Genomic DNA, 27,993 nt, shown 5'->3' on the forward strand with positions numbered 1-27,993 from the left:
CCATATGGTCCCCTGAGCACCACCAGGAATAACTCCTGAGTGCAGAGCCAGGAGCAACCCCTGTGCATCGCCAGGTGTGACCCAAAAAGAAAAAAAAAGAAAAAAAAGAAAGAAAAAAGAAAGGTGTAAACTCCATCTGGGGGTTGACTCCTGACCCTCACATGCAAAGGATGTGCTATTTCCGCAGCCCATAGGGTTTACTCCTGCCTCTGTGCTCTGGGGTGACTCTTGGTGGGGCTCAGGGGACCATCCAGGGTGCTGGGGGCCAAACCTGGCTCGGCTGCGCACAAGGCAAGCCCCCTCCCCACTGTGCTACCTCTCCAGCCCCAGCCTGGAGAACTCTTAAAGCGCACGCGAGAGCTGTTTGATGCCCTTTAGAAAAGAAAACAAACTCCCATGTTCCTTCGCACAGACCATAAGCCAACTGATTCACTGCGTAAATATTACACAGAAAATTAATACGAGACAGCTGTTGCTCGTGAACTTTAGGGTGCATCCGTACGACCGGGTGGCCACGGCAAAGGAAAAACTGCTGTGTCCCCGGGCCAGGAAGATGGCTCAAGGGGTAGAGCGTCTCTCTGACACATGCAAGGCCCTGGGTTCAATTCTGTCCTCTAATACCCGTCCCGTGGCAGCCAGGTGTGGTCCTGGAGCTACCCTGAACCACCAAATGTGACTCCTACAATGAACAAAAGGGACATAAACATGTTCCTAGGCCCTACCTTTTCTTTTTGGCCATGTCAGGAGTCAAACCCAGAGCCCGTCATGAGGAAAAGAAGTGTTCTACGACTCACATTCTAGCCATATTCTCAAGTACTAGAGTCCTTCCTTCCTTCCTTCCTTCCTTCCTCCCTCCCTCCCTCCCTTCCTCCTTCCTTCCTTCCTTCCTTCCTTCCTCCCTCCCTTCTTTCCTCCCTCCCTCCCTTCCTCCTTTCTTCCTTCCTTCCTTCCTTCCTTCCTTCCTTCCTTCCTTCCTTCCTTCCTTCTTTCCTCCCTCCCTCCCTCCCTTCCTCCTTCCTTCCTTCCTTCCTTCCTTCCTCCCTCCCTTCTTTCCTCCCTCCCTCCCTTCCTCCTTCCTTCCTTCCTTCCTTCCTTCCTTCCTTCCTTCCTTCCTTCCTTCCTCTTTTTTGGTATTTGGGCGACACCCAACTGTGCTCAAAGCTTACCCATGGCTCTGCGCTCAGGGATTACTCCTGGTAATGCTCTGGGGACCATATGTGGTGCCAGGGATTCGAATCAGGGTTGGCCACACACAAGGCAAGCTTTTACCTGCTGTACTATCTCTCCAGCTCTGGCCCCGACCCCTAGAATTTCTCATTCAATAGGTTTTAATGTTGCTAATGCCACTGGTCCAGGAACCATGCTTTAAGAACCACTAACTAGTGATACACTTTTTGTTTGCCTGGTTTGGGGTCACACCAGCAGTGCTCAGGGCTAACTCCTGGAGTAGGATCATTCCTAGAGGAACTCGGGAATACGTAATATGTGGTTCCAGGATTAAACCCAAGCTGGCCATGTGCAAAGCCAGTACCCTACCTGCTATGCTATTGCTCCAGCTTCTAGTTATACATTTCAATCAAGTAAACTCTTTAAAGTCCATTACAATTTTAAAAAATCAATTTGTGAATGAATACATAAAATATAGGCACATGGGTTTATTCTTGTATGTCTATACATATGTGTGCATACATATATATATACACATACAATCTTTTTGGTTTTGCTTTGGTTTGGGGGTGTCAGACCTAGATGTTCTGGGGGCTTACAGCTGGTTATGTGCTCATGGGCCATATGGGGTGCAAGGTATTGAACCCAGGCCGGCCACGTGCAAGGCAAGCACCTTACCTGCTTTACTGTCTCATGAGCCTCTCATATATACACTTTTCTATACATGGGGAAAGTATTTCAGGAGAGCAATAAGCTCTGGGAAAGGAGGGGAAGGAGATGCGAAGGTAATGTTGGCTGTTTTTATTTCATGTCTGAAAGCAAATTGACAAACTATTTTCATTTGCTCAATCACAGTGGAGAATAGAAAAGTCTGAGATAGATATATAATATTTTTGGGCCACACCCAGTTGTGCTCAGGGGTTTCTACTGACTCTGCACTTCAGAATCACTTCTGCTGTACTCAGGGAACCATATGGGATGCCAGGGATCAAACCCCGGTGGGGCTTCATGCAAGGCAAGCACCTTACCTGCTGTACTATCTCTTTGGCCCCTATTAATATATTATTTACACAGTAACAACAAAGTCTCCAATGGAGACGTTACTGGGCCCGCTCGAGCAAATCGACGATCAACGGGAGGGCCTTTACCTCTACCTTTTATGTTATTTAATATATTTTTTTAAATGTTGAGGAATTTTTTAAACTTATATAGCTGGGCCCTAGAAATATGGCTCTAGCAATAGAGCACATACCTGGCATGTCCCAGGCTGTCAATTTGCTCTCCAGTCCAGACTCTGTGTACTACTGAAAGCCCTGAGCACCGCCAGTGTGGCCCCAAAACAAATAAAAGTTCTACCAGACATGTTGTTGTGAAGAATAGATAATCTCTTGTGAAACTTCAGAGTGGCTAAAAATAGCATGAGGAAGTTGAGTCTAGGAATCTCTGTCCCTGTGAGTTTAACCAAAAATCAACAAGAACTAAATTTTAAATACCAAAAGTTAAGAGACTCCATCAACTCAGTCAAACAAACAACAACAACAAAAAATAGGGTACAACTATATATAGTGTGACATCAAAAAAGGAGTCACCAAGGAAAGAAAGAGAATCTGTCAAGAGGTTCTTAATTTTCTTCAATAAGGGGGCAAGAAAAGTGAAGTGGAGCAGGGAAAGCCTCTTTAACAAATTGTGCTGGCAAAATTGGATGGTTACATGCAAAAAAGTGGGCTCAGATCTCTGCCTAACGCCATGTACAAAAGTAAGATCAAAATGGATTAAAGACCTCAACATCAGACCGGAATCCATAAAGTTCATTGAAGACAAAGTTAGCAAAACCCTCCATGATATTGAAGCTAATGGTATCTTCAAAGATGTCACACCACTGACCAAGCAAGTGAAAACAAAGATAGACAAATGGGACTATCTCAAACTAAGAAGCTTCTGCACCTCAAAAGAAACAGTGACCAAAATACAAAGACAGTCTACAGAATGGGAAAGGATATTCACCGAATACACATCCAACAAGGGGTTGATATCAAGGATATACAAGTACTGACTGAATTCCACAAGAAGAAAACATCCAACCCCATCAAAAAATGGGGCGACGAAATGAACAGAAATTTTCTCAAAGAAGAAATCCGAATGACTAAAAGGCACATGAGAAAATGCTCTACATCATTAATCATCAGGAAGAAGCAGATCAAAACAACAATGAGATATCATTTCACACCACAGAGACTGGCCCACATCCAAAAGAACAAATGCTGGCGTGAATGTGGAGAGAAAGGGACCCTCCTTCACTGCTGGTGGGAATGCCGACTGGTTCAGCCCTTTTAGAAAACAGTATGGACAATTCTCAAAAAATTAGAAATTGAGCTCCCATTTGACCCAGCAATACCACTCCTGGGAATATATCCCAGAGAGGCAAAAAAGTATAGTCGAAGTGACATCTGCACTTGTTTGTTCATTGCAGCACTCTTTACAATAGCCAATATCTGGAAAAAACCTGAGTGCCCGAGAACAGATGACTGGTTAAAGAAACTTTGGTACATTTACACAATGGAGTACTATGTAGCTGTTAGAAAAGATGAAGTCATGAAATTTACATACAAGTGGTACTACATGGAAAGTATCATGTTAAGCAAAATGACTCAGAAAGAGAGGGATAGACACAGAAAGATTGCATTCATCTGGGGAACATAAAGTAACAAAATAGGAGACTAACACCCAAGAGTGGCAGAGATCAATACCAGGAATTTTGCTCCATGGCTTGGAGGCCAGCCACACATGCTAGGGGAAAAGGGAGCTCAGATTGAGAAGGGAGCACCAAATAAAGGGTGTTGGGAGGATCCTCCCAGGATGGGAGAAGCATGCTGAAAGTAGACTATAGACCAAACATGATTGTCACCCATTGCCTCTTTTGCAAACCACAACACCCAATAAGAGAGAGAGAGAGAGAACAAAAGGGAATGCCCTGCCACAGAGGCGGGGTGGGATGGGGGGGATGGGGAGTGGGAGGGATACTGGGATCCGTGGTGGTGGGAAATGGGCACTGGTGGAGGGATGGGTACTTGATCATTGTATAACTGAAACCCAAGCACAAAAATGTGTAAGTCTACAACTGTACCTCATGTTGTTTCACTAATAAAAATTAAAAACTAAAAATAATTTTCAAAAAAAGATGTTCTTAATTTTCTGGATCTTGAAAAAACAAGTGAGTTTACATAATCCCCACATTTCCCTCCTAGACTAAGCAAGCAAAGGGAATATCCCCCCAGGCTGCCTGCAGAAACAATCAACAGAGGCAGGAGAGAGGGGAAATCACTACCCATTTTTCATTTCTCAGGTGCTATTCGGTAAGCATTTGAAGGTCATGGCAGCAGACACAATTTGCTCTATTTACAGAGAGGAATGCCGGACAATAGAGCGCATCCCTGCATCTCTCTTCAAGTAGTAATTACTTGTTGGTGATCACACACTGGAGTGTGATTATCCAACCAATTTTATCTCAGTGTTAGACACAAATCTGCAAGATAATAGAGATGGGTTTGGGTTTTATCAGGAGACTCTCACCGACAGTCCTAAGTGGGTGTATAACAAGTGGGTGTATGATAAACGTCTGGTGAGTGAATGAATGAGAGAGGGAGCACATGGCTTGCTGTCAGAGAGACTGGCTTTTCCCCGGGCCGACTTCCCAGGGACACCATTTTGGTTTGGTTTCTGTACTTATATTGTGAGGACTGTGAATAGTGGAGTGCTTATCGTTGTGAACATATTCCATTCCGTACAACAAATGGTCTACCACCGAACAAACATCTCATTTTACATGCTTCATGGCCTAAGAGTCTAGAAAGTTCATCTTTTTGAAAAAAGCTTAGACATTTTGAGGCGCATAGACGCTTTTCATTTTTATTTTGGTTGTTGGACGCTCAGGGCTTACTTCTGGCTCTGCACTCGGGGTTCACTCCCGACGGTTCTTGCGGAGACCATATGGATGGGGGTGCCAGGAATCGAACCCGGGTCGTCTGCATACAAGGGAAAAGCGCCCTCCAGCCTGTTCTGGCTCCGGACAGAACCTGTGACTGTCACCAGGAGCCTTTATTTAGCTAAACAGTGTTGGCTACTTAGTTAAAAATAAGACATGTTCGCTAGCGCTCTAGGACACGGGCATCTAACCTCCAGCACACAGACGCCTGCCTGGAGCTGCTTTGGATTCGGTGCACGAGACTTTAAAAAAAAAAGGCATTTTAGGGACCGCTGTTGCTATAGCCAAGAGCGTAAGACTACGACTACGACGACGACGACGACGACGACGACGACGACGGGCGCCCGAGAGCATCCCTCGGCGGGCCGAGGAGGAACCAAGGTACCCAACAGCCCCGAGCCCCGCCCGCCGCCCGAGGACGCTGTTCCCTAGGCAACGCCGCGCGTCCCTAACCGCCGCCCGAGAGCCACGCCCCGGCCCTCGTCGCTAAGGAGACGGGCGCCGCCGCGCCGCGCCGCGCGGCCGTAAACGCGCGCGCCCCTTGCGACAGTGCCGCGCCCGCCGCTGCGTGCGCGCCCTCTTGCCCCCACCCTCCGCCCCGGCCGCCATTGCCTCGTGCCCGCGCCGGTCGGTTGGTGGCGCCTTTGTCCTGCGGCGGGCAGGTGGGCTGCGGCGGCGGCGGCGGCGGCGGCGGCGGCGGGCCTGAGGCGAAGGATCGGCCGGGAGGCCGCCGCGCTGGTAGCGGTGAGTGCCGGGACGCGGGGGCCGCCCGCCGGGGCCGGGGGCTGCGGGGGCCGCGGCGGCGGCGGCGGCGGGGGGGGGGGGGGCGCCCGGGCCTCGGCGGCGGCGGCGGCGGCGGCGGTTCCGCTCGACGCGCGGCCTCGGCGGCTCCCGGGGGCGCGCACGGGCGCTGCGCATGCCCGGGGCGGGGCGCGGCCTGGTCTCGTCGCCGGCCACCGCGCTGCCCGCCCCGGGCCGCGGCCCTGCCCTGCGCGCCCCCTCCTCCTCCTCCTCCTCCTCCTCTTCTTCCTCCTCTTCCTCCGGGCACCGGAATCGGGGACGCGCGCTCGGCTCGCGGGACCCCCTCCACCCGCCCCCACCCCCCGCGAGGATGTGAAACACGCGGAGCCAATTTCTCTCTTTGATTCCACCAAATAAAAAAGAAAGGACCGTAAAACGCGCCTGGCGCTCGGCCTCGGCGGCGCTCGGGGGGGTGGGGGGTTGGGCCGGACCGGGCCGGGCCGGGCCGGGCCGAGCCGAGCTGGGCCGCGCCGCTCGCTGTGCGGCATCCTCGGGGCGTCGCCTGCTCCCGGGACCACCATTCCCCGCCCCCCTTCCCGTCCCGTCCCCCCCCCCCCCCGTGTTAGGGACGCGGACCCCGGGCCTGGCCGGGGTGGGTGGGGCCGCGCCGCGACCACCCAGACCCCAGGCACCAACCCCCCCTCCCCCGCCCGCTGACGGCGGGAGCGTCGGGTCGGGCCGCACGCTGCAAGGCCCGTCACTCGCCGATGCTCGTTCCGAACCAATAAACGCCTCTGAAACCCTGCGTCCTGCTTCCTGCTGGAGTTATTCCGCGGCCCACGCGCGGGCCGACACGCGTGGGGTGTGTCCCCCCCACCCCGGGGCCGCCCCCTGCCAGCCGCGCCCAAGGGGCGTCTCTGGTCCCAGAGATCCCAGCGCAGCCTGGGGACGGACCGGGTCCCTCCCCGGGACCGGGGACCGTCGGCGACGAACGGGCTGGAAGTGGCCTGTCCGCTCCGGGCCACCTAACCTACCTACCTGCCCGCCCGCCCCCCGGCCACCCTGGTCGCATGGTGGTGGTGTCGCACCCGGGATCTGGGCACGCACTCACATTCGCGCTCACACACACACACACACACACACACACACACACAGAGCTCACTGCGTGGGGCTTTAACTGTGGCGCTTTAACCGCTAGGTTGTCTTCCTCATGAGTCAGCCTGGGGTGTGAAAACAAACCCATAAAAACCATTGTGGGTTTTGCCGGTGTGAAAAAAATTGACCCCCGGGCATGGTCTCTTCCTTCCTCTGGGTTCTTTGTCTTTTGTTTCTGTCATCTGTCCCCCACCAGGTAATTTTGGAAACACTTCCTACCCCCTCCCCCCAACACTCTTTACAGGGTTAAAAAAAAACAAACCAAAAAACAAGCAGTGCTTTTTACAAGTAGGATCCGTGGAGAAACCTGACAAGGCACAGTGCAAGTTGGCTAGATGCATCCCGCCCCAGATCCCATCCCTGTGAACACTTCCAAAGGAGGCACTGACGGGCTGATTTGTCAACCATCTATTCTACTTGTAGTCTGCTCTGTGTGTGTGTGTGTGTGTGTGTGTGTGTGTGAGAGAGAGAGAGAGAGAGAGAGAGAGAGAGAGAGAGAGAGAGAGAGAGAGAGAGAGAACAGTTTAAAGAAAAGGCAGAATAATCCACTCGGGCAGCTGGGGGGGGGGTCCTTCGCCTCCCCTCTTGCCAACCCCTTCCCTAGCTCCCAGACTCAAAAGAAATCCATATTCTTTGCTGTCCCATATAGGCATAATGCAGGATTTCTGTAGGTGATTTTCTTCCCACTTCTAAGCAAAAGCCCTGTGTGCGGAAGAAATGAGAATTTTTATTTCACTCCAGACCTTTCCAGAACTTCAGCAAATGGAGCCTCATCTACCAGTGCTCAAAAAGCCGAGAATCTCTGGAAAAGCTTGAGCAGTGTAACGCAAAAGAGCCTGCCTGATGGTTTGAAACTTCATTGTACATCCCTTGCTGGCGTTCTGGCTCTGTGGCCTGCAGATGGCAGTGCCTTTGCACGGCCTAGTGAGAGGGATTGCAATTCATTTGTGCTTTTGAGAAGGGGAAAAAATCTTTGCAAGGAATATATGTAGTATTTTATGTTCCTTTTCATTTGCGGTGGTTGGTTGGTTAGTTGGTAACTCCTTGCTTGAACAAAATGAAAGTTCTGTTCCTGAACTCAGTTATAAAAGCATTCACAGATAGAATTAATCCTGTCAACTCACATATGTTTATGCAGACAGAAAGGCTCAGGGAGAGGTTAGATTCCTTGCCCAATCACATACTCAGAATATTAAATAGTGATGTTGAAGATAAAAGATTTTATGGTCAAGCAGGATTGAGAAATGGTGTGGTAAAGCAATGTCTTCAGCTTTTACAGGCTTTCACTTGCCAGTTGTGCGTCCAGAAATCCCTGAAATTATGCCACAGCACTATTCTTCTGCCACCATCCCATGAACATCTTGGGATGTTGAACATCTTGAAGAGTTTTTTGTGGTCCCCAAACGGACTCCCTGCTAGGTTGTTCTCCTCTGTGATTTATTAATGCATGCCTTTGAGATAGGTCCTTTTGAAAGTACAGTCATGGGCCTGGAGCAGTAGCACGGTGGGTAGGGCGTTTGCCTTGCACACGGCCGACCCGGGTTCAATTCCCAACATCTCATATGGTTCCCCAAGCACCGCCAAGAGTAATTCCTGAGTGCAGAGCCAGAAGTAATCCCTGTGCATCGCCGGGTTTGACCCAAAGAGCAAAAAAATAATAATAAAAGTATGGTCATTTTTGAGCCAAAGATTTGTTCAGGGAACAGCTTGCACATTTGTTTGGACTGCTAGACCAAAGTAAAGTTAAACTATTCAGGAGTTAAAAGCCAGTGCCCAGACTCTATGCCACTTTTATTAAGCAGAGGCGTTAGTGAAAGGATCAGAGCATGGCCACTCTCTGAAGCGGCAGCATATTAGAGAAATATGAAGTACATGGACCGCTAACAGCATAATACCAGCATGCCTGCTGCTTTCTAAATGATGGTTTTATTATCACCAGATAGGAGTATTTATAGAAATGGTCATTTTTGTTTTTTCATTCTGTGCTTTAAAAAATAAGAGCTAATGGTTAAAATTAACTGGACCAGTTACATATGAAGAAAACTTCACCTTTGTTTCAAGTTCAGAAAAATATTGTTGACCTCTAGACAGACAGACATAGACAAGGATCAGGATCAATTTGCATTAGAGACCAGTTCTGAAGCAGAGTGTCTTTTATTTTGGGTTGTATTCGGGTCATGTCTGGCGGTGTTCAGGGCCTACTCCTGGCTCTGCACTTAGGGATCACTCCTAGCAGACTCAGGGGACTATATGCAGTACCAGGGATCGAACCCAGGGTAGCTGTGTGCAAGACAAGTTGCTCTCCCCTGGACTGTCTCTTCAGCCCGAGTGCCAGAAACAGCTATAAAATAGCTGAGCACGCTGTCCTCCCATTGTTCATCGATTTGCTCGAGCGGGCCCAGTACCGTCTCCATTGTGAGACTTGTTGTTACTGTATTTGGCATATCGAATATGTCACGGGGAGCTTGCCAGGCTTTGCCGTGCGGGCGGGATACTCTCGGTAGCTTTCCGGGCTCTCCAAGCGGGGCAGAGGAATCGAACCCGGGTCAGCCGCGTGCAAGGCAAATGAACTACCTGCTGTGCTGTTGCTCCAGCCCGCAGGCGACTATTCTTAATAAATTAGCGATAATAATATGTACTTAAGGTCAGATAGGATTCAGGAATTTTAATCCCTTCAGAAACTATTTTTGATATTCAGAAGAAAAAATAGAAAAGCATACTGTTTGTTCCTATTCAAACTTGAGATTTTAAACATAACAACCTTCTGTCACCAGAACAGCGTGTTGGGAATACTTTCAGATGCAGCTCGCCACCCACCACTCCCACAGTCCGTCTCTGGAGGTGGGGGTTAGGGAGTCTGCATGTCAAAAGCCATCCTGCAGCTGTGAGATCCCCTGACTTAGGTGTTGTAAGTTTTCACTTGAGATAGAAGGTTGAAGTAAATTCTAATCCTAAACTATTTATAGCCCAGATTACTGGTGGGAATTGACCTTTCTGGTTTATAGTTACATATAGTTTGTATATCTTAATGGATTCATTTTAAGAAAGACCTTAATTTTTTTTTTTTACTTCATAGTTTGAATTAGAAGTAATAGGAATAGTAAGAATATCTGCAATTTTGTTCGATGTTTTAATTGAGTCTGTCAGCATCAGTAGGATGCTTTCACATTTTTAGATTTTCTCCCCTTTGTGCTAGTGTGGATTTTTCTTTTTGCTAAGAGTTGCATTTAGGTACAATGGGGCTAGATTGCACATGCGTGCGTGCGTGTGTGTGTGTGTGTGTGTGTGTGTGTGTGTGTGTGTATTCACACACCTGCCGAATACAGTAGGTAGGGCGCTTGCCTTGTATTTGACTGACCTGGGCTGGATCCGTAGTACACCTTATGTTCCCCGAACCCTCCAGAGTAAGCTCCGAGCAGAACCAGGGGTGGTTCAATCCTCCACGCCCTCCCCCCAAAAGAAAGGTATTATGACAAAATACCTGGAAGTAGTAGTTCTAGCCCCTGCCAGTAACACACTCAGCAACTCTAGTTAACAGCTAGGGAAAGCTTGAGTTGTCAGCCCTATTTATTACCCTATGACGTAGATAACATTATTTAAAAGTGGCAAGCTCGTGGGCCAGGGCAGCAGTCAAGTGGGTGAGGCATTTGCCTTGTACACAGCTGACCTATTTTCAACCCCCATATGGTCCCCTGAACCCCATAGGAGTACCCCTAATACTAAACCCTGAGCATCGCCCAGTGTGACCCAAAACAAATTTAGAAATGAAAGTTGCAAGCTCTGTAGTTAAATCTTTTCCCTGCCATCTTAAAGGAGAGTTGGGAAAGTAAGCTAAGAATAGTAGGATACTTCTTAAGTGATCAGATGAACTTGAAGGAGAATTGGAGGACTTGCACTCCTGGAGAATGGGGGGAAACTGACCTATAATTTGATAATTACCTTCAGACTGGGAACGTGAATTGATTAGTTTTCTTTGGAGGTAGCATTCTGTGCTGTTTTCAGGGATTTTTGCTGTTATGACGTTTTCTTCATTAACAGGTATGTTTCTTTTCCTATGAAGGCAGAAGTTTAGAGATACCTAAATGGAAGACCTAAGTATGTGTTATAATACATAAGCTAAAAGAACGAGAATTTCCAGGTAGCTGCCAAGAGTTACCTGAGAAATTTGTTAAAATACGGATTCCTAGGCTTTCTCCTCAGAATCTGAGACAGACCAGGCCTGGAAATCTGATTTTTAACCATTATATAGGTGGTGCTCATAGATCTTTTAAAAAATGTGATGTGGAGGGTGAAAAGAATATACACACAAACAAAATTGCCAATGGGGAGTTGTGTAATGGGTGTGCAGTTTCAGCCTTGCACAAAGATTCTGGAGGTGTGTTGCGCACCGTGTGAATGTACTTGACCTGCTGAACTGTACGGTTAAACATGGTTAGGATGATAATTATGTATGTGATGGTATTTCCAATTTTTAAGATTTGGGAAGGAAACGGGTGGTTTGTTATCTTCTTGAATGTAGGTTGGCTATTTGTTATTGACTCTTTATTTTGGGTTTTGGGCCATATCTGGATGTGCTCTTCGCACTGCGCTCATGGATCACCCCTGGTGGGCTCAGGACCATGTGGTCTGCTACGGATCAAACCCAGGTCGGCTCCGTTCGAGGCAAACACACTACCAGATGTATAATTACTTCGGTCTGTTATTGACTCTTAACCATAAGTTTATTCTATTTCCCTTTGTGGAAGATACACTCAAGACCTTCTAAGTATTTTTCTGTTACCCTTTCCTTCAGTTATGTTTATATTGTGTGTGTGTGTGTGTGTGTGTGTGTGTGCGCGCGCGTGTGCGCGTGAGCGTGCGTGCTTGCTTTAATTTGGCTATGCTTAGCCTCTGGTAATTCCTAGACTCTCCACCAGCCTGGCAACCAGTTCCTTCCTCTTTCTTGCTTGTTTTGGTTTTGTTTTGGAGTCATACTTGGCTTTGCACAGGGTATACGCTTTAATCTGAGCTCAGGGCTCTCTTCTGGCAAGATTTGAGGGGGAAACGGGTGGCTTGTTACCTTCTTGAATGTAGGTTGACTTGATTGTTGACTATTATTAACTATTTATTTTGGTTTTGGGGCCACACTGGGATGTGCTCACGCTTCAGTCTGTGCTCAGGGATCACTCCTGGTGGGCTCAGGAGACTGTACGCAGTGCAGGGGATCTTCCCTTTTATTGCAAAGGTTTTTCTGTGGCTCTGCTTTGTTTGCAGTGCCAGGAATTGAAACCTTGGTCTCTCACATAAAAGGGAAATACTCTCGCATCATGCTACATCTTCGACCCCAGCAGTGTTTTTGTAATTAATGGCCTGTGCCTCTCACATGGAATCAGAGCAATATAGGAATGGGACAGAAATAGTTCCGGTGAAATTAGAAAGAGACTGGACCCAGGATAGGAGACGATCCTCTCATACATTTTTCTTTCAGTGTGTATTTATTGGGGGCTCAGGGAACCATATGGGATGCTGGTGATCACACCCAAATCAGCTGAGTGCCAGGCCAGTGCCTTACCCACTGTGCTAGTGCTCCAACCCCCATCGTGCTCTTCCTTTCTCAACCCCTTTGTCTTACTGCCTTGCTTACCTTTAAACCCAGTACAAAGTGCTTCCCCGTCTCCATAGTTAGGATGGGGACTGGGGGGGAGGGATGCGGGTGCTGGGAGTTATAGAACAGTGATTAGACCACATGCCTAGCATGCACTTGACCTGACTTGGGTTCTTCTCACATGGTCCCCCATGCACCTCTAGCGTGGCATAGGAGCGTCACATCCTTAGGTGGGGCCTTTGTGCTGAACCAATGACTAGTCAGGCAGAGTCACTGGTGGACTACTTGCCCCCAGCCCCCAGACCGCCTGAGCACCGTTTCGGAGGTTCCCCGTAGCCCCCACCCCATTCCCCCAAAATAAGGTATAGAAGGTTTTTCACTTTTCCCAGTCATCCTCCTTATGGAAACCCCATGCTCCAGCTTCCCTGCCCTCAAAGTCTGTACTGAGTTTCACCGACTCCACTCTGGCCTGTGTGAGCATAAGAACCTCAGCCCACTATCCCAGCAGCACTGCAGGTGCCCGAGAGAGAGCGCAGCAGATGGGGCGCTTACCCTGCATGTGTCTGACCCTGCTTTGAACCCCTCCTCCACTTAGGATTCCCTGAGCACAGAGCCAAGAGTAAGGCCTGAGCACTGCCTGGCATGCCATCCCCGCAAAAACGCAGCACTTCAGTACCACCATTCCTGTGCCTTTGTATGTTAAAATGACTACCCTACTGGGGCTGGAGCAGTAGCACAGCAAGTAGGGCGTTCGACTTGCATGCGGCCGACCCGGGTTCGATTCCCAGCATCCTATATGGTCCCCCGAGCACCGCCAGGAGTAGTTCCTGAGCGCGTGAGCCAGGAGTAACCCCTGTGCATTGCCGGGTGTGACCCAAAAAGAAAAAGGAAAAAAAATGACTGCCCTACTATTCTCCTCTGCCGTGCACATAACAGTCTTGTCATAATCCCACTTTAGAGCATCCTGTGACCGTATAGTGTACTTCTGCCTTTATCCTTTATTAGGTAGTAAACTTTTCTGAGGCAGAGATTAGACATGGAAATAAGAGGCATTTGATATACGATGACAGTTTTCTCAAGTTTGTTAATTTAGTTCTCTAAGGATCTGCTTGTATGTATAATAGTTTTAATTGGCTTGGTTTGAATGAAACCATATTCTGAATGTCTGTAGCTCAAACTTAAAATTCATCCAACCTTTGTGAATTCAACAGTAAATGTTTCCTTCAGATTTTATTCTCCTTCAATTAGTGTAACCAACACAAAACTATCCACTTACGAAGAAGGACATAGAGGTTAAGAAAAATCATTTAACATGATTTAATCTCCCTCCTCCCATAAGGAGAACTAGAACTCAGATTCCTGATTCCAGCTGAGCACTTAGCTCTTTCTTCTAAAATAAAACAGGCAGAAAATAAAATGTTTGGGCTGGAGCGATAGTACAGCAGGTAGGGCGTTTGCTTTACACACGGCGGACCTGGGTTCGATTCCCAGCATTTGATATGGTCCCCCGAGTACCGCCAGGAGTAATTCCTGAGTTCAAAGCCAGGAGTAACCCCTGAGCATCACCAGGTGTGACCCCAAAAGCCCAAAAAAAAAAAGAATTGAAAAAGTTTGTTGTTTTGGTAGAAAATTTTTGTCTGAAGAATTGATGTGCAATAACATTGAATGACTAGCATAGATTTTTCTCCGTGTTCCTTCAGCATCTTCTGGGAGTTAGTAGCAGACGTGTTTGTAAGAGAAACCGTGTCTTTCCCCTCTGCTGAAGACAGCATGACAGAGTGTCGAAGCACTGTGGGGTCAGACAGACCCAGGTTTGACATTAGTTGTGCGTCCTCATCTTAATGTAGATAAGCCATGTAATTTCTCTAAACCTTAAATTTCCTCTTTCACAGCTAGTGATAGAGTAGTACTTGACTCCAAGAGTTGTAGAAAGGAATGAGAGGCATAATGCAAATAATGTTCTTAGTACAAAGCAAAACCGAGTTCACAGTTTGTAAATGTAACTTATCCCCACCCATCCTCATTCCTATTCCCAGAAATAATACTTTGACTCATTACAGATATATTGATTATTTTAATTAGAGAGTAAGAATTATTATCGAGTATGAGGGAATGTGTAGTTTTCAAAATGAACTTAAAAGGGCACATTTCCAAAGCTTTCAGAACGTTCTCATATTCCTGATTTGTTATAACCAGCTATAATATCCCTGATGTTGAGTAGACTCTCAGTTCAATTAATAAATACAGTTTAAGGGGGGCTGGAGCAATAGCACAGCGGGTAAGGTATTTGCCTTGGACGTGGCCAACCCGGGTTCGATTCCCAGCATCCCATATGGTCCCCTGAGCACCGCCAGGAGTAATTCCTGATTGCAGAACCAGGAGTAACCCCTGTGCATTGCCGGGTGAAACGCAAAAAGCAAAAATAAATAAATAAGTAAATACAGTTTAAGAGAGAACTTTTGATCCTTTTCCCTTCCGAATTTGGGTTTGGTTTAATGTGTGATACCCGCATCTGTTGGTATGGTTTTCCAAGTGCATTATCTTTATTGTGTAGTCACAGTTTAGTAACATCTGGTTGTCTGTTTTTAACTAAGCTTTTGGGGGAGTCTTGTTCCATTTGATTTCACTTATTGAGGTGATCTCGGCTTATGGATTCTCTCAACGGCTAATGGTAGTACTGTCACTGAATGCTCTAGTTCTTACTGCTCTTGTTTAGAATAGTCTTCACTGTTTTCCATTGCAGTAGCCTGTGAAGTACTAAAGAAAATGGCTGTAACGGGCAGGAAAGATAGTACAGCAGGTAGGATGCTTGTCTTACACACTGCCGCCGACCTGGTTCGATCCCAGCACATGGGAACCCCTCCAGGAGTGTTACCTGAGCACCCAAACAAACAGACAAATGATTTTAAGGTAAAAAAAAAAGTTGATTTATGTTGGTACGATTGAAAAATAGAGCAAAGTATTGATATGATGAATGAAACAATGCATTTTTATTTGTAGCATTATTCAAGGACTGTTGTGTGAATCCTGTCTGACTTATGTTCTAAAATAAAAGATAAAGTATTGTTTCTTTGCTCCCATTCTTTTGTGATTTAAAACAGCTCTGCCACTTCCTGTGTAACATCACGTTTTCTGTTTTTCCTTTTATGTAAATCCCATTCCATTGGTGTTATTATTTTTTTACGAAAAAAAAATCTTTACCTGAGAAATGCTTTTAACTGTTTTCAGAAGGCATTTGGTAGTGAGAGATAATGAAAATGTGTCGGGGAATGGTGGTTTTGAATGAAATTCATCCGTGCTGTGTCATGCTATGTACACTTAAGAGTATAGAGATAGTCAAGCTGCATAAGGATTGGGATAAAATAGAGCAAGAAAAAGAAGCACCATTTCTTTCTTTTCCTCTGGTTTCCTGCAGTGCCGAAAAAGCATTCTTAGCTCTCCTTGGAAACGTGTGTGTTGTTGCTGCTCCCCATCTGATTGACAGAAAGTTCCCACAAATGTTCATTGTTTCCCCTGGTTTTGAAGAGGTGGTAGGCCAAAGAAGTTTGGAGATCTCTTGGGCTGGAGCGATAGTACAGCGGGTAGGGCGTTTGCCTTGCGTGCAGCTGACCCAGGTTCCATTCCCAGCATCCCATATGGTCCCCTGAACACCACCAGGGTAATTCCTGAGTGCAGAGCCAGGAGTAACCCTGTGCATTGCTGGGTGTGACCCAAAAAGGAAAAAAGGGAAAAAAAAAAGTTTGGTGATCTCTGGTATAAATTACAAGAATTTGAAGCCAGAGCAATAGCACAGTGGGTAGACCTTGCATGAGACCAACCCAGGTTCGATCCCTGGCATCCCATATTGTCCCCCGAGCACCACCAGGAGTAATTCCTGAGTGTAGAGCCAGGAGTAACCCCTGAGCATCGACCCAAAAAGCTAAATAAATGAATAAGATTAGTAAGAAAATATGATTAACTACTTGTCCAGTATATTTTCAAAAGGAAACTTGTTCAAAAGAACGTACTACTAATAGTTTTCAAATTCTGTGATAAAAAGTTGGGATGGGACAAATCTTTTTTTCCGTTCTTAAATCATAGTATACTTTGATTAGTTCCTTGATGTTGTTTATATTCTCAGTGACGTCTCTCTTCATGTGTATCTGAACTGACAGTCACCTACTCAGAGTTTATGTACAGTATGTGAGGATTATTTTGCGGTTGGAAATGGGCTAGATTTCCACAACTTTCCTCTCACCTTCCCAAATCCTATTCCTAATCTGAGCATCCCTGATGGATGGCGGTGAGTTTCCTCAGAACACTGTCAGGATTAAAAATTAGAGAACCGACACTGGGTTCAGTAGAAACTTTGAGGAAAGGAAGAGCACGCAGAGTAGCTGGAGCCTGGAGGTTCCTTTGGGATGTCTGGGAACCTCCCATTGTGAAAGACCTCCTATTATGTCTTCTTCCAACTTTGGACAACCTGGCAGGCTACCGAATGTAACCTGCCCACACGGCAGAGTCTGGCAAACTCCCCGTGGTGTACCCAATATGCCAAATACCAGTAACAGTGATGGGTCTCATTCTCCTAACCCTGAAAGAGCCTTGAATGTGGCACTTTTTAAAAAATCCCTGGGCTAGGATGAAGAAGACGTTACTGGGGCCTGCTCAAGGCAATCGAGCAACAGGATGGTCCTGATGTGATCGTGATGGTCCCCTGAGTACTGCCAGGAGCAAGCCCTGATTGCTTGAGTTTAAGGCTTGAAGGGTGGTAAAACAAAGGGATTGGGAGGATTATCCTTTGAATATCCTGGATCCATTCTTGTGATACTCCTGGGGATTTTTCCCTGGGGCCATTCTTTTTCTAATCTTATCCACCCCCTCCCCCACTATGTCGATCCTTAATTACCACCAGGTTGGTCACACCCTGGGTTTCCCTGAAGGAAGTGATCCCTATTAAGTAACATTTCCCCTAGGCCTATTTTCTCTGTCTCAAAATGGAGGAGGTATCTTGAATTGGGGGAAGGTATCTTCTTAAATAGGAGTGAATCAAGAAACAGTTGATGTCCACTCTACAGTTTTTCTGCTGGCTCTCTTTTGCAGAAGAAACATAAGCTATACCATTGAATTATGATTGCGTGGGACTTCTTGATGAGAATTGATAGTAGGGTACAAGTTACAGTCAAGGTAGTTTAAAGGCATACTCTTCATTTAAAACAATTATTTGTAGTGCAGGAGAGATAGTAGATCTGGTAGGACACTTGCCTTGCATGTGACTGACCCAGGCTTTGATTCTCAGCATCCCATATGATCTCCGAACTCACTGCTAGGAATGAATCCTGAGTGCAAAACTTAAGAGTAAGCCCTAAACACTCCCCCCCACACACACACAAAATATGTCCTCTGTTCTAACTGGAATTAGTTTTTCCCCAGAAGTATATTTCATGTAGCTGTTTTTGGTCTTTTTTGGTCTCCTCGGGTCCTGTATATGTAGGCACTCACAGAACTGGGTATAATTTTAGAGTGCAAGAGTCCTATTCATATGATGAGGAAAAATTTATAGCATTAATGAAACCCAGTGATTTAAGTAGTACCTGTGTGCTATACATTCCCCTAAATATTGCTAGGTCAAGTCCATGTTTGGATTAGTTTCCATTTGTCATAAGACCATTTAGTACTATATGGAATTCGGGCTGGAGAGATAGTACTGGCATGTGGTTGACCTGGGTTCAATCCCTGGCACCTAGTACAGTCTGACCCAAGCCTCTCCAAGAATGATCACTAGTACAGAGCCAGGAGTATACCCTGAGCACTGCAGGATATAGTCCAAAACCAAAAATCAGAGCAAAACATGGGATTCTTCTAGAAGTAAAAGAAAGCGTCCACCACCACCACCACTCCCCAGTATATTATTGCAATACTTTGAAAACTACTTAAAACTCAAATACATGACATTTTTATCTTGGATCACAATCACCCTGTATTAGAAACTATAAATGAGCAGCTCAGGTCATTGAGCTTTCCTAAACCTGGCCTGGTTGGTAGTACAAAAAACAACAATAACAACAACAACAAAACAGTAGATTTCCTGTAAGTTCTATGCTTACATAATATGTGGTTCATACATTCATTAATAAGCTTTTAAGGGCTGTCAGTTGTGAGAACATGGGGCTGAGAGAGATAGTATGGGGGGTTGAGATGCTTACCTTTCATAACAGCATGGTTCCATCCCCGGGACACGGCCACGAGTGACCCAAAAACAACCCCCCCCCCCAAAAAAATTGTGATAATATCACATCCTTTACCAAAAACTTAGGTATTACTAGCCAGGTCATGTACAGAAAGTATTTCAGGCTGGGAAAGTATCAGATTTGGTCTTGAAACCAGGAAAAAAAAAATTCTGATCACAAGATGTGACTTGGTAATAAAGCTCATGCCTTGCATGTATGAGACCCTACGCTGGATACCCAGTAGCAGAATTTCTGGTGTTTTGTTGGTGGTGGTAATGGTTTGTTTTTAAAGTACGATGGTTTTATTTAGAAAAATCATGGAGGACTCTGACCCGGGGGAAGAGCCTTAACATTCCTTAACAGAGTGATTAAGACTCTGGTCTTGCATGTCACTGGTCTCAGTTTGATCCTTGCCACCATATATAGGGTCCTGAGCACCTCCAGATGTGGCACCAAAACAAAATAGTGATTATTATATATGTGCTTAATGGAGAAGGTTGAAGGCAACAATAGATAAAATGGGGCTGGAACAATAGTACAGCGGGTGGGGCATTTTCCTTGCACAGGGCTGACCCAGATTGGATTCCCAGCATCCCATATGGTCCCCCGAGCACCGCCAGGAGTTAATTCCTGGGTGGAAAGCCAGGAGTAACCCCTGTGCATCCTCTGGTGTGACCCAAAAAAAAAAAATGTAAATCAGAATTTTAAAAAAAAATAGAACAAACTTATCCAATGAGTTCGATTGGTTGTTGGTCACAAGTCATTCTTGTAGATATAACAGAAGGAGACATAGTTAAAATTTAATTGAAAATTATTATCACTCAAATAGGAGGTCAAAAGTTGGCAACATAGCGAACTCTCTGTCAGACCTCTGAAGTTTTTTGCTGTTATATAGTCTTTTACGTGAAAAGACCAGTTGGATTTCTTCAAATTCATGAACACTGTTTTAAAACTTTCTAACTATGTGTTTTATATATGCATGTCATTAGATGAGTTGTTAGCGTAGTAAGAAGCAAAGAGGACAAAACTTGAGTGAGACGTGCTTGCTTTTAAGTTACAGAAAGATTTTCAGGTATTCTCTTTGAGCATATATGCAGTGGGCATTTCCTTAGATACGTCATTAAGGGCTGTACTTGGTAAGTTGCTCTAGCTTCACAGAGCAGCTTGCTTTATTTTTAGCAACACAACTTGGCTTTAAGTTTGATTCCTATGCCAGGTGTCTCTAAATAAAACTTAGGAGGATCATTTCATTACCTAACTACTACACCAGATGTCAGTTCTTGTCCGTAAGCACTTTTCTCTGAGGGTGAGAGGTGTTAATGTGTCATCTACTTGTTTCTGAAAGATTCTGTCCGGTGGCACGCAACACGCAGTGTACGTCAGGAGGTCTCACTTCGTGGAGTAGTGGAAACTTTGAGGCAGCGGGAGTCCAGCCTTTACTACATGGTAACAAAATCGAAGTATTTGCACCTTCTTTCCTTTGTTATTCCTTATCGTTGTCGTACTCACGTCCCCTCAAAATCGTTGGCTCTCCTAGCGCTTTGAAGACAACCTTTTCCCATTTGGAGCGGACAGGTGTCAGGTTTAGGACTTGGCAGTGTGTTAAGATATTGACGTAATTCATTTTACAAAAACTGCGTGTCGGCTAAAAAATCGAGGACATTCCTTACCAAACCGTGACAGTGTACTGCCGTAACTTAATAAAAATTCCCAAGTGACAGTGTGTCTGCTGAATGGATTTTCTTACACCATCTGGTTGTCATTGTAGTTTTTTGTTGTTGCTTTCATTTGAAATGTGCTGATGATTTTGTTTTTATTCCATAGCATTGAACAGATGGGTTGATTATTCTTTTCAGATATTAATAAGGCAGCGGAAAGAAGAAATATGAATACGGCTCCATCAAGACCCAGTCCCACAAGAAGGTAAAGTACCCCGAAGCAGGGAGTTCCCTTGGGAGAGTTGGGCTCTGGGGAGTTAAGCCCAGTGTCACACCTCAAGGGTCTTTTCTTCCCCCCAACCAAATCAGAAACCTCAAGCCAGCGATCAGAACGTGAGCCATGTGTGAAGGGCCTTTGCTGCCTTTTTTAAACAATTCGAACTTCAGGAGATGCAGAGGAAGCTTGGTGTTTTCAGTGGCAAAGCCAGCAAGCTCAGCTTGCCACGCAAGCAGCAGGCAGTTGGAAGAAGAGAAACCTCTGTCTGTCCCCAGCTCCCGGGCCAGCTGCCCCGCAGGGCAGGAGGACCGGCCCTGGGGTCACTGGTGCATGCCCAGCTGCCCGGCAGCCGGCACCGGAGTGGACTCTTCATTCCAAATGCTTGCCGGTCCAGATGGTGACCCGGGGCTACAGCCAGTGCTGCTTGAGAGATCGCGGCTGTGCCCGTGTCGCTGACCCCATGTGCTCACGTGCGCGAGTCACCTGCTGAGGGAAAATCAAAAGGGCAAAACACCACCTCTCAGGAGTCTCCCTTTTTCTTAGTTTCCTTGGAAATTAAAACGTTTCTCAAAATAGCCTCCCTCGCACTTTCTGTGGAAGAGTCCTGATGCCAACTGTCCAGTGGGGCACCACATTGGCCCTTTCTCTTGGCGAAGAGCCTCGTGGGTGCTACCACGTACACCAGAGATGTGTAGATTATATTTAAACTGTCTGGCCACAAACCAGTACACCCGTGGATGCAGTATGTACGGTTTTGTGTGAAATGCAGACAGGACTGTTGTATTTCCTATCTGGGGGCAGGTAAATAAGGATTTTCCTTTGTCCCTACTAAAAATGCTAACTTTCCATCCTAAGCTATATAACACCATAGATTACTTTTCTAAATCCTTACATAGTTAACGAAATACTCTTGCATATGGTGAATCTAGTCTGCGCTGGAATTCTACAAGTCCCCTGGAGTAAAGCCAACTAATGGAGCAATTGCACAGTACACACAGCCGGCCTGCTTGGCACCAAAGTACCTTCATTTTGTTGTTAGAGCGGAAAACTGCAGCTGTATATGTGTCCATTTGCCCCCACTGGAACGTGAAGGGCAGGTATCCCCTCCCTGGAGCAGACTGTACATGTCTGCCCCATAAAGTGCAGGCAGACCGGGGCCAGAGTGGGAGTGCAGCGGGGGAGGGCGTTTGCCTTGCACATGGCCAACCCACGATCCTTGGTGCCCGTCTGGTCTCCTAAGAGCCCTCCGGGAGTGATTCCTGAATGCAGAGTCAAGAGTAAGCGCTGGACATGGCCGGGTGTGGCCAAAAAAAGTTTGAGCAGATCCCAGGGGTTCAGTTGGATTATTTGACGATTCTCAGTAGGCACAGAGGAATTGAAAATGACCTAACTCAGCCACAGGTAGCTGTCCAGTTGAATGTCCTGGCCATACACTGGTTTCACCGCAGAGGTGAGCGTCTCCATTGATATTCGGTCTGTTCTCTCTAACACCAGAAGGAATGCCTGCACTTGCGGGGAACTACTCTGTGATTGATTTTGATGTGTTTGTGCGAATATCCTGAAGAACATAAACCGTGCAGAATTTCAACAACTCCATAGTATTTTTGTTTCCGTTACACTGCATCTAGGCTGCAGATGTTGGGCGACCCCAGCTCTTGCTCCTCATTGCTCCTAAGCACATGGATAATTGCGGTGGTGGCGGGGGGAGAGTTTGTGTGTTTAACAAGAATATGGGATTTTATAGCCACGGACTCCACCCATCCTTCATTTCCCTTGTCCCCATAGATGTTTCTGGTCTCTGGATAGTGCTGTCTATATTTCTTTAGGCAAACAGCACACTACAGAATACAGAGTAGTTCTTGTTTGTGAGTTAAAAGAATGTTTTGTGTTGATACTCCTTAAGCAAATTCCTTTAACATTTCCAGTTGTCAGTCTGCAACAAGCATTGTCAGTACTGGAATGTTGGAGCAATAAACAAAGCCCCTGACTGTAATATGGTATAGCCATTACCAGCGTATTAAATTACAGGTATTAATTTTATCCCAACCTAAAATACAGCGCCATAATTTCACCTACACTCAAAGAGAAAGCTTTATGCCTCTTTTCTTTAATAAAAAAAAAATGCTTTTTTTTGGTCCCCACCCTCCAAAGAGACATCCAGCATTGGAGAACAACTTTTTAAATATCGCCTCAGAAATCAGCTTAAAAATGAGGTAGGTTGGGATGCGAATAAGACATTAACTTCCTGCTTTATTTGCAGTTGATAAGAGGGCCAGCTAGTCTTGGTTCAAATCCCATAAGTCTTTCCCTCAGTGATGGGTCCCTAAACCAGTTTCCTTTGCATATAACTTGGCAAAATGTCTTACAGTCATGCTAAATAAGCGTCAGGGATGAGAGACGATCATATTCACTAAAGTCTATTCTGAACTCTATCCAAAATCTAAAATCCAAGTGAGTTGTTTCCCTTTAATAGTAATAATAAGTCTAATTCTTGAGGCAGACAAGTTAAACATTGTATTCAAAATAGAAAGTTTAACATTTGGATTGTGGACCTCACCGGGCATTCTCTGTTGAGATGCACTAACAAGGGCACATGCAAAAGGCAGTAAACAAGACGGGTGAGTGGTCAGCCCAGAAGGGGCTCCTCATTCCCTGAAGGTGAACATTGGATCTCACTCACTTCGGGTACAGGAGTCCAGTTGAAGCCTTGAGGTTTCCACATGTGCCAGTGTGTTGACAAAGACCAAACTGTTCCTCTGGTAACTGTGTCTGGTGAGCTTCTAGTGCTGGAGGTGCATTGTTCAAGCCAAGGGGTCGGGGCTCTCCATGCCTCTGGAAGATAGGTCCCGTAAGTCATTCCTTTGCTGCTGCTGCTGCTGCTGCTGCTGCTGCTGCTTTTAATAAGAAAATTGTTTTTAAATACACTGCTAAGACCTTTGTAACACCTTGTTTTGCTGGACTTTCACCTTGAGTGTCGAAACCTCTTCGGGAATTTTCACAGGATTAGCACCTCTTCATATGTCTCTAAACTACTGTTCAGCTGGCCTTGCTCTCTGTTCCATATCAGCCTCCCTGATGACTCCAGCTGTCAGTGTGTGACACAGACTGTATTTGGCCCAGCCCAACACAGAACTCGACATCCAGGGTTCCGTACTCTGAATCAAGTTTCCGCCCAAACTCTTAGCATTTAACTCCTGGGCCACGTCATCGGATACCTGTGAAGACACTGGTGCTAGGCATCAATCCTCACCTTCAGAGTCACGATTCTGGTCATAACTCACATGTTCTCAGTTTCATCTTCACCATTTTGGAAGTTCAGGTCTTGGAGCCTATCTGATAGTTCTAGTGAGACTACAGTTCCTAATCTTCGCGTGACCTTAGGAAGAGGAAAGGAGCCCGTCTACACGAAAAACTCCGCCAAAAGAAATATTTCCCATCTATTTATGAAGAAAGTTAGGCCCGGTGCCTCCGATGAAAGTCATCTGAGATGGTCGCATCAGAAATAACCAAGCGTTAGCTGGGTTTCTTAGATGTTCTGCATGTCCTGTGTTAATTCCTTGGGTGACTGCTTGTTCCTTGGGATGAGAAAGCCCTGGCCCTAGGTGAGCCTCACAGTGAAAGATTCCAGCGTAACAACGACATGTCCATTCTCAGCAAGAGCCACCTCTACCCTCGACCAACAGAGAGATCATGTTTGTGCTCGAGAAAACTCATTAGCATGCTTCCTTCTAAGGAAGAAGCGTGAGCACTTAGGAAACTTGGATCTATGAGATGCCAGCCTGCACTTCGTGGCTGAAGTCTGCAGATCTTCCGTCTCCACAGCATGGAGCCGTCTTGGTGGGGAATCAGCATCAAACAACCAGCCATTTAGATAATGGTATCTGTGGCCAGTGTCTGGACCGCTGAGATGCCAGGAGCTGATGAAGGACTTTTTCCAGGAACAAAAAAGGGCTGGTGGGAAGGAGATGTTGTTGACAGAGAAGGACAGCCCTGCCTTGGTGGCCTCTCTGTACCGTCCTGGCCACAGGATGCCACAGCTTGAAGTTTCAGGTTTTAGTCTCTGGACTAAGAAGGTTCATCACAGTCGTTGCAGACGAGCATCTGTCAGTTCTTACTCCGTCGTTCTCAGATTCCTGATTTTCTAACACCCCTTTCGTTCCCAGGAAGAGAAGCAGTTCTGCCAGAAACTATCACTTACCATCTGAACCCTGTTTCTTCTCTTCTCCCATCCCTCCCTTACCTCTCAAATGATTCCAAATGACATGGCTCTGTTTCTCTGCAAGCAAAGAGCATTTGGTGTTTTTCCCCCGGCTGAAAAGGCGAGGTCGTGGCAGTGGAAGTTTAGTGGTGTTTTTCACCTACCTTCAGTTTGTGGACGCCAGTGCTGACATTTATTTAACTCCTCTTCAGTTTCTTTTTTAGCCTCTGGTGACCTGGTGCCTGAGGGTACACTGCAGTCAAGTAAAACTCCTCTCATGCTGTGTGATGATATTGTGAACTTTACTGTTCTCCAGAAACTTCCTTCTCGCCTGTTTCGTTACTGGAGTCCAAGCGTCTCAGCGGGCTTCATCCTTGTGTGTCTCTTAAGTCCTGCACACCGTACCACACTTCTGTCAGCTGGCTCTTGTTTTGAGAAAGATGTTGAGGACAACAGCAGAAGCCCTTTATTTCTGGGGAGTCCTAAAATGACCCTAACTTGTTTTTTGTCTCTAGAAGATGAGCAGTCTGCATACTGCTTGTCTTTTGAGAAAGGAGGAAAGCCTTTTCATTTTAGAGGATTATCTTTTCCCTCCCGCACGGCAGAGCCTGGCAAGCTACCCGTTGGCATCTTCAATTTGCCAAAAACAGTAACAATAACAGGTCTCATTCCCCTGGCCCTGAAACAGCTTCCAATGCGGCAGCAGCGTTGGGAAGGGCGAGTAAGGAGAGGCTGCTAAAATCTCAGGGCTGGGACGAATGGAGACGTTACTGGCGCCCGCTCAAGTAAACCGATTAACAACGGGATGACAGTGATCTTTCCCCTATATCCACCACTACTTTGGTTCTTTTTCTTTGTGTATGTCCTCTCATCCACAGTTTTAATCCAGGAGGCAGTTGAGGGGAAATTAGTTGTTTTATTGCATATGGACTTAAGGATCACTGAGGGAAGAGGGTACTTGTGTTCTCAGGTGGGAAACGTGAACCTAGACACTGGGAAACTGGGGTTATGCTCAGATCCTAACTCTTAACAGGTAACTAAGGTGTTGCAGTGGACTCAGAAGGGTGAGAACCAAATGTGTCATGATGATTGTGAACTCTGAATCGTGTGTTGACATGGGGCCCTTACTATAAGTGTCCCTACCCCTCATTTCTCCTGGCCCAAGGTTTTGTGTGTGGTCTGTGGTCTGTTGGGTTCATGATTTGGCTCAGTCCTTAGTGCCAAGAACATTTGAAATCCCGATTCTACCTCTAATGACTGCTAACTGCTCCCCTGGGCAGTTTTATATCCTGATAATTAATCCAAAATACAGCTGCCTCTTCCCGTTGGGTTTTGAGTGTTTGCCCACTGTCTATGCTAAATAAAGTATTACATGTAATTGACAAATGACATGACAGTAAGAAAAGTGGAAGAATCTTGGTTAGTCTGTATCACTTGTCATCCCGTTGCTCATTGATTTGCTCGAGCGGGCACCAGTGACATCTCCATTTGTCCCTGTTGCACGCTAGTGTAGCCCAATGGCGTCTGCTCACTCCAGAAACACGAAGAGCATCAAACCATTCATTCAAGGTCTTGATGAAGAAGTCCGACCATCTCATAGGTGGGCAGCCAGGCGTTCTTTTGACGTCCTGTGGAATCCAGTCGGTAACAACTCTAGTCCAGCCGTTGTCTCCAAATCGCATTATGTGTCCAGCCCATCTGATTTTCGACATCATGGCAAACGAGACAGTGTCCCTGATCTTCAATTGTCAACGGAGGTTGGAACTCCAGATTCCCTTCTCTCATTTGAGTGAAGCGTGATACTCTTTCGATTACTCTTTGGGAGACCCGAATAGTGTTCTCATCCTGTTTTCATACGGCCCAGGTCTCTGAGGCATATGTTAGTGCAGGAAGAACGGTGGAGTCGAAAAGATGTGCCCAGAGCTAGAGGTTATTCGTCCTCTTAACAGCTTCTTTGACGTTCTTGAAGGCTTTCCACGCCGCTCTCTTCCTCCTGCACAGTTCTGAAGCCAAGTTATTCGTCATGTTGAGTTCTCAACCCAGGTACACATAACTGCTGTATTCGGAGGTGTTTGTTCCATTGAGAGCAAGTGGATCGTCAGGAACTAGTTCGTTTCTCATGAACATTGTCTTCGTGAGATTCAGCTGCAGTCCAACCTTTCCACGCACACAGTTGAAGTTGGCCAGCATTCATGCTGCTTGGCTGATGTTTGGTGTTATTAGAACGATGTCATCAGCGAAGTGGAGGTGGTGTAGTTGCTGACCGTCTTATCTTCACTCCCATTCCTTCACATTCCAGTCATCTCATGATGTTCTCGAGGGTGGCACTGAAGAGTTTTGGTGAAATGGTATCACCTTCCCTCTCTCTACATTGATGATCACTTCCTTGTAGAATGGTGAGATCCTGGTGGTGAATTTGTAATACAGCTCAAGGAGGATCCTGATGTGTACTGAGTTTGAATACCCTGTTTGGCTAGGGCTTCAGTGACCACGTCAGTCTCAACAGAATCAAAGGCTTTCTTTAAATCAATGAACATTAGAGCGGCATCTTGAACTTTTGTGAAACCTCAATGAGCTTGGTCACTGTGTGGGTATGGTTGATGGTGCTGAATCCTTTTCAGAACCCAGCTTGCTCACATGGTTGTCCTTCGTCTAGTGTTCTGCCAATCCTATTCAGGATGACCAAGTGAACAGCTTGTAGATGACAGACAACAGGCAGATCGGGTGATAGTTGCTGATGTCGTGGATGTCTCCCTTCTTGTACAACAGAACGGTCCTGCTGGTTTTCCATTGGGATGGAACCTTGCATTCAGACAGGTAGCATGTGAAGAGCCGAGCCAGTGTATTGATGAGTACTGGCGGCAGATTCTTCAGGTGTTCCGGTCTGACTTTGTCTGGACCGGGTGCTATATGCTCCTTTACCGACTAAATGGCGTGTTGGATATTGGAAGGAAGAACTCTGGGAACGACATATCCATCCTGTGGAATGTGGTATGTGGGCAGGTGGACATGGCTATCGAAG

At 46.4% G+C, this 27,993-nt stretch overlaps 1 protein-coding gene across 2 annotated transcripts in view; it reads left to right on the forward strand.

Annotated features, from left to right (window-relative positions):
• The first annotated feature begins 5,745 nt into the window (after nt 1–5,745).
• Nucleotides 5,746–27,993, forward strand: part of NCOA5 (nuclear receptor coactivator 5) — a 35,941-nt gene continuing 13,693 nt past the window's right edge. The window contains exons 1-2 of one of the 2 annotated variants that reach the window (XM_056121809.1): nt 5,752–5,893; nt 20,695–20,761. In XM_056121809.1, the coding sequence (XP_055977784.1) occupies nt 20,724–20,761 (38 nt within the window). In that variant the 5' untranslated portion in view covers nt 5,752–5,893; nt 20,695–20,723. Of the gene's footprint in view, nt 5,894–20,694; nt 20,762–27,993 lie in introns of both variants that reach the window. The other variant, XM_056121807.1, reaches the window with a different exon arrangement.

Source organism: Sorex fumeus, unplaced genomic scaffold (assembly GCF_029834395.1).
Source record: "Sorex fumeus unplaced genomic scaffold, SorFum_2.1 ptg000044l, whole genome shotgun sequence".
Taxonomy (NCBI): domain Eukaryota; kingdom Metazoa; phylum Chordata; class Mammalia; order Eulipotyphla; family Soricidae; genus Sorex; species Sorex fumeus.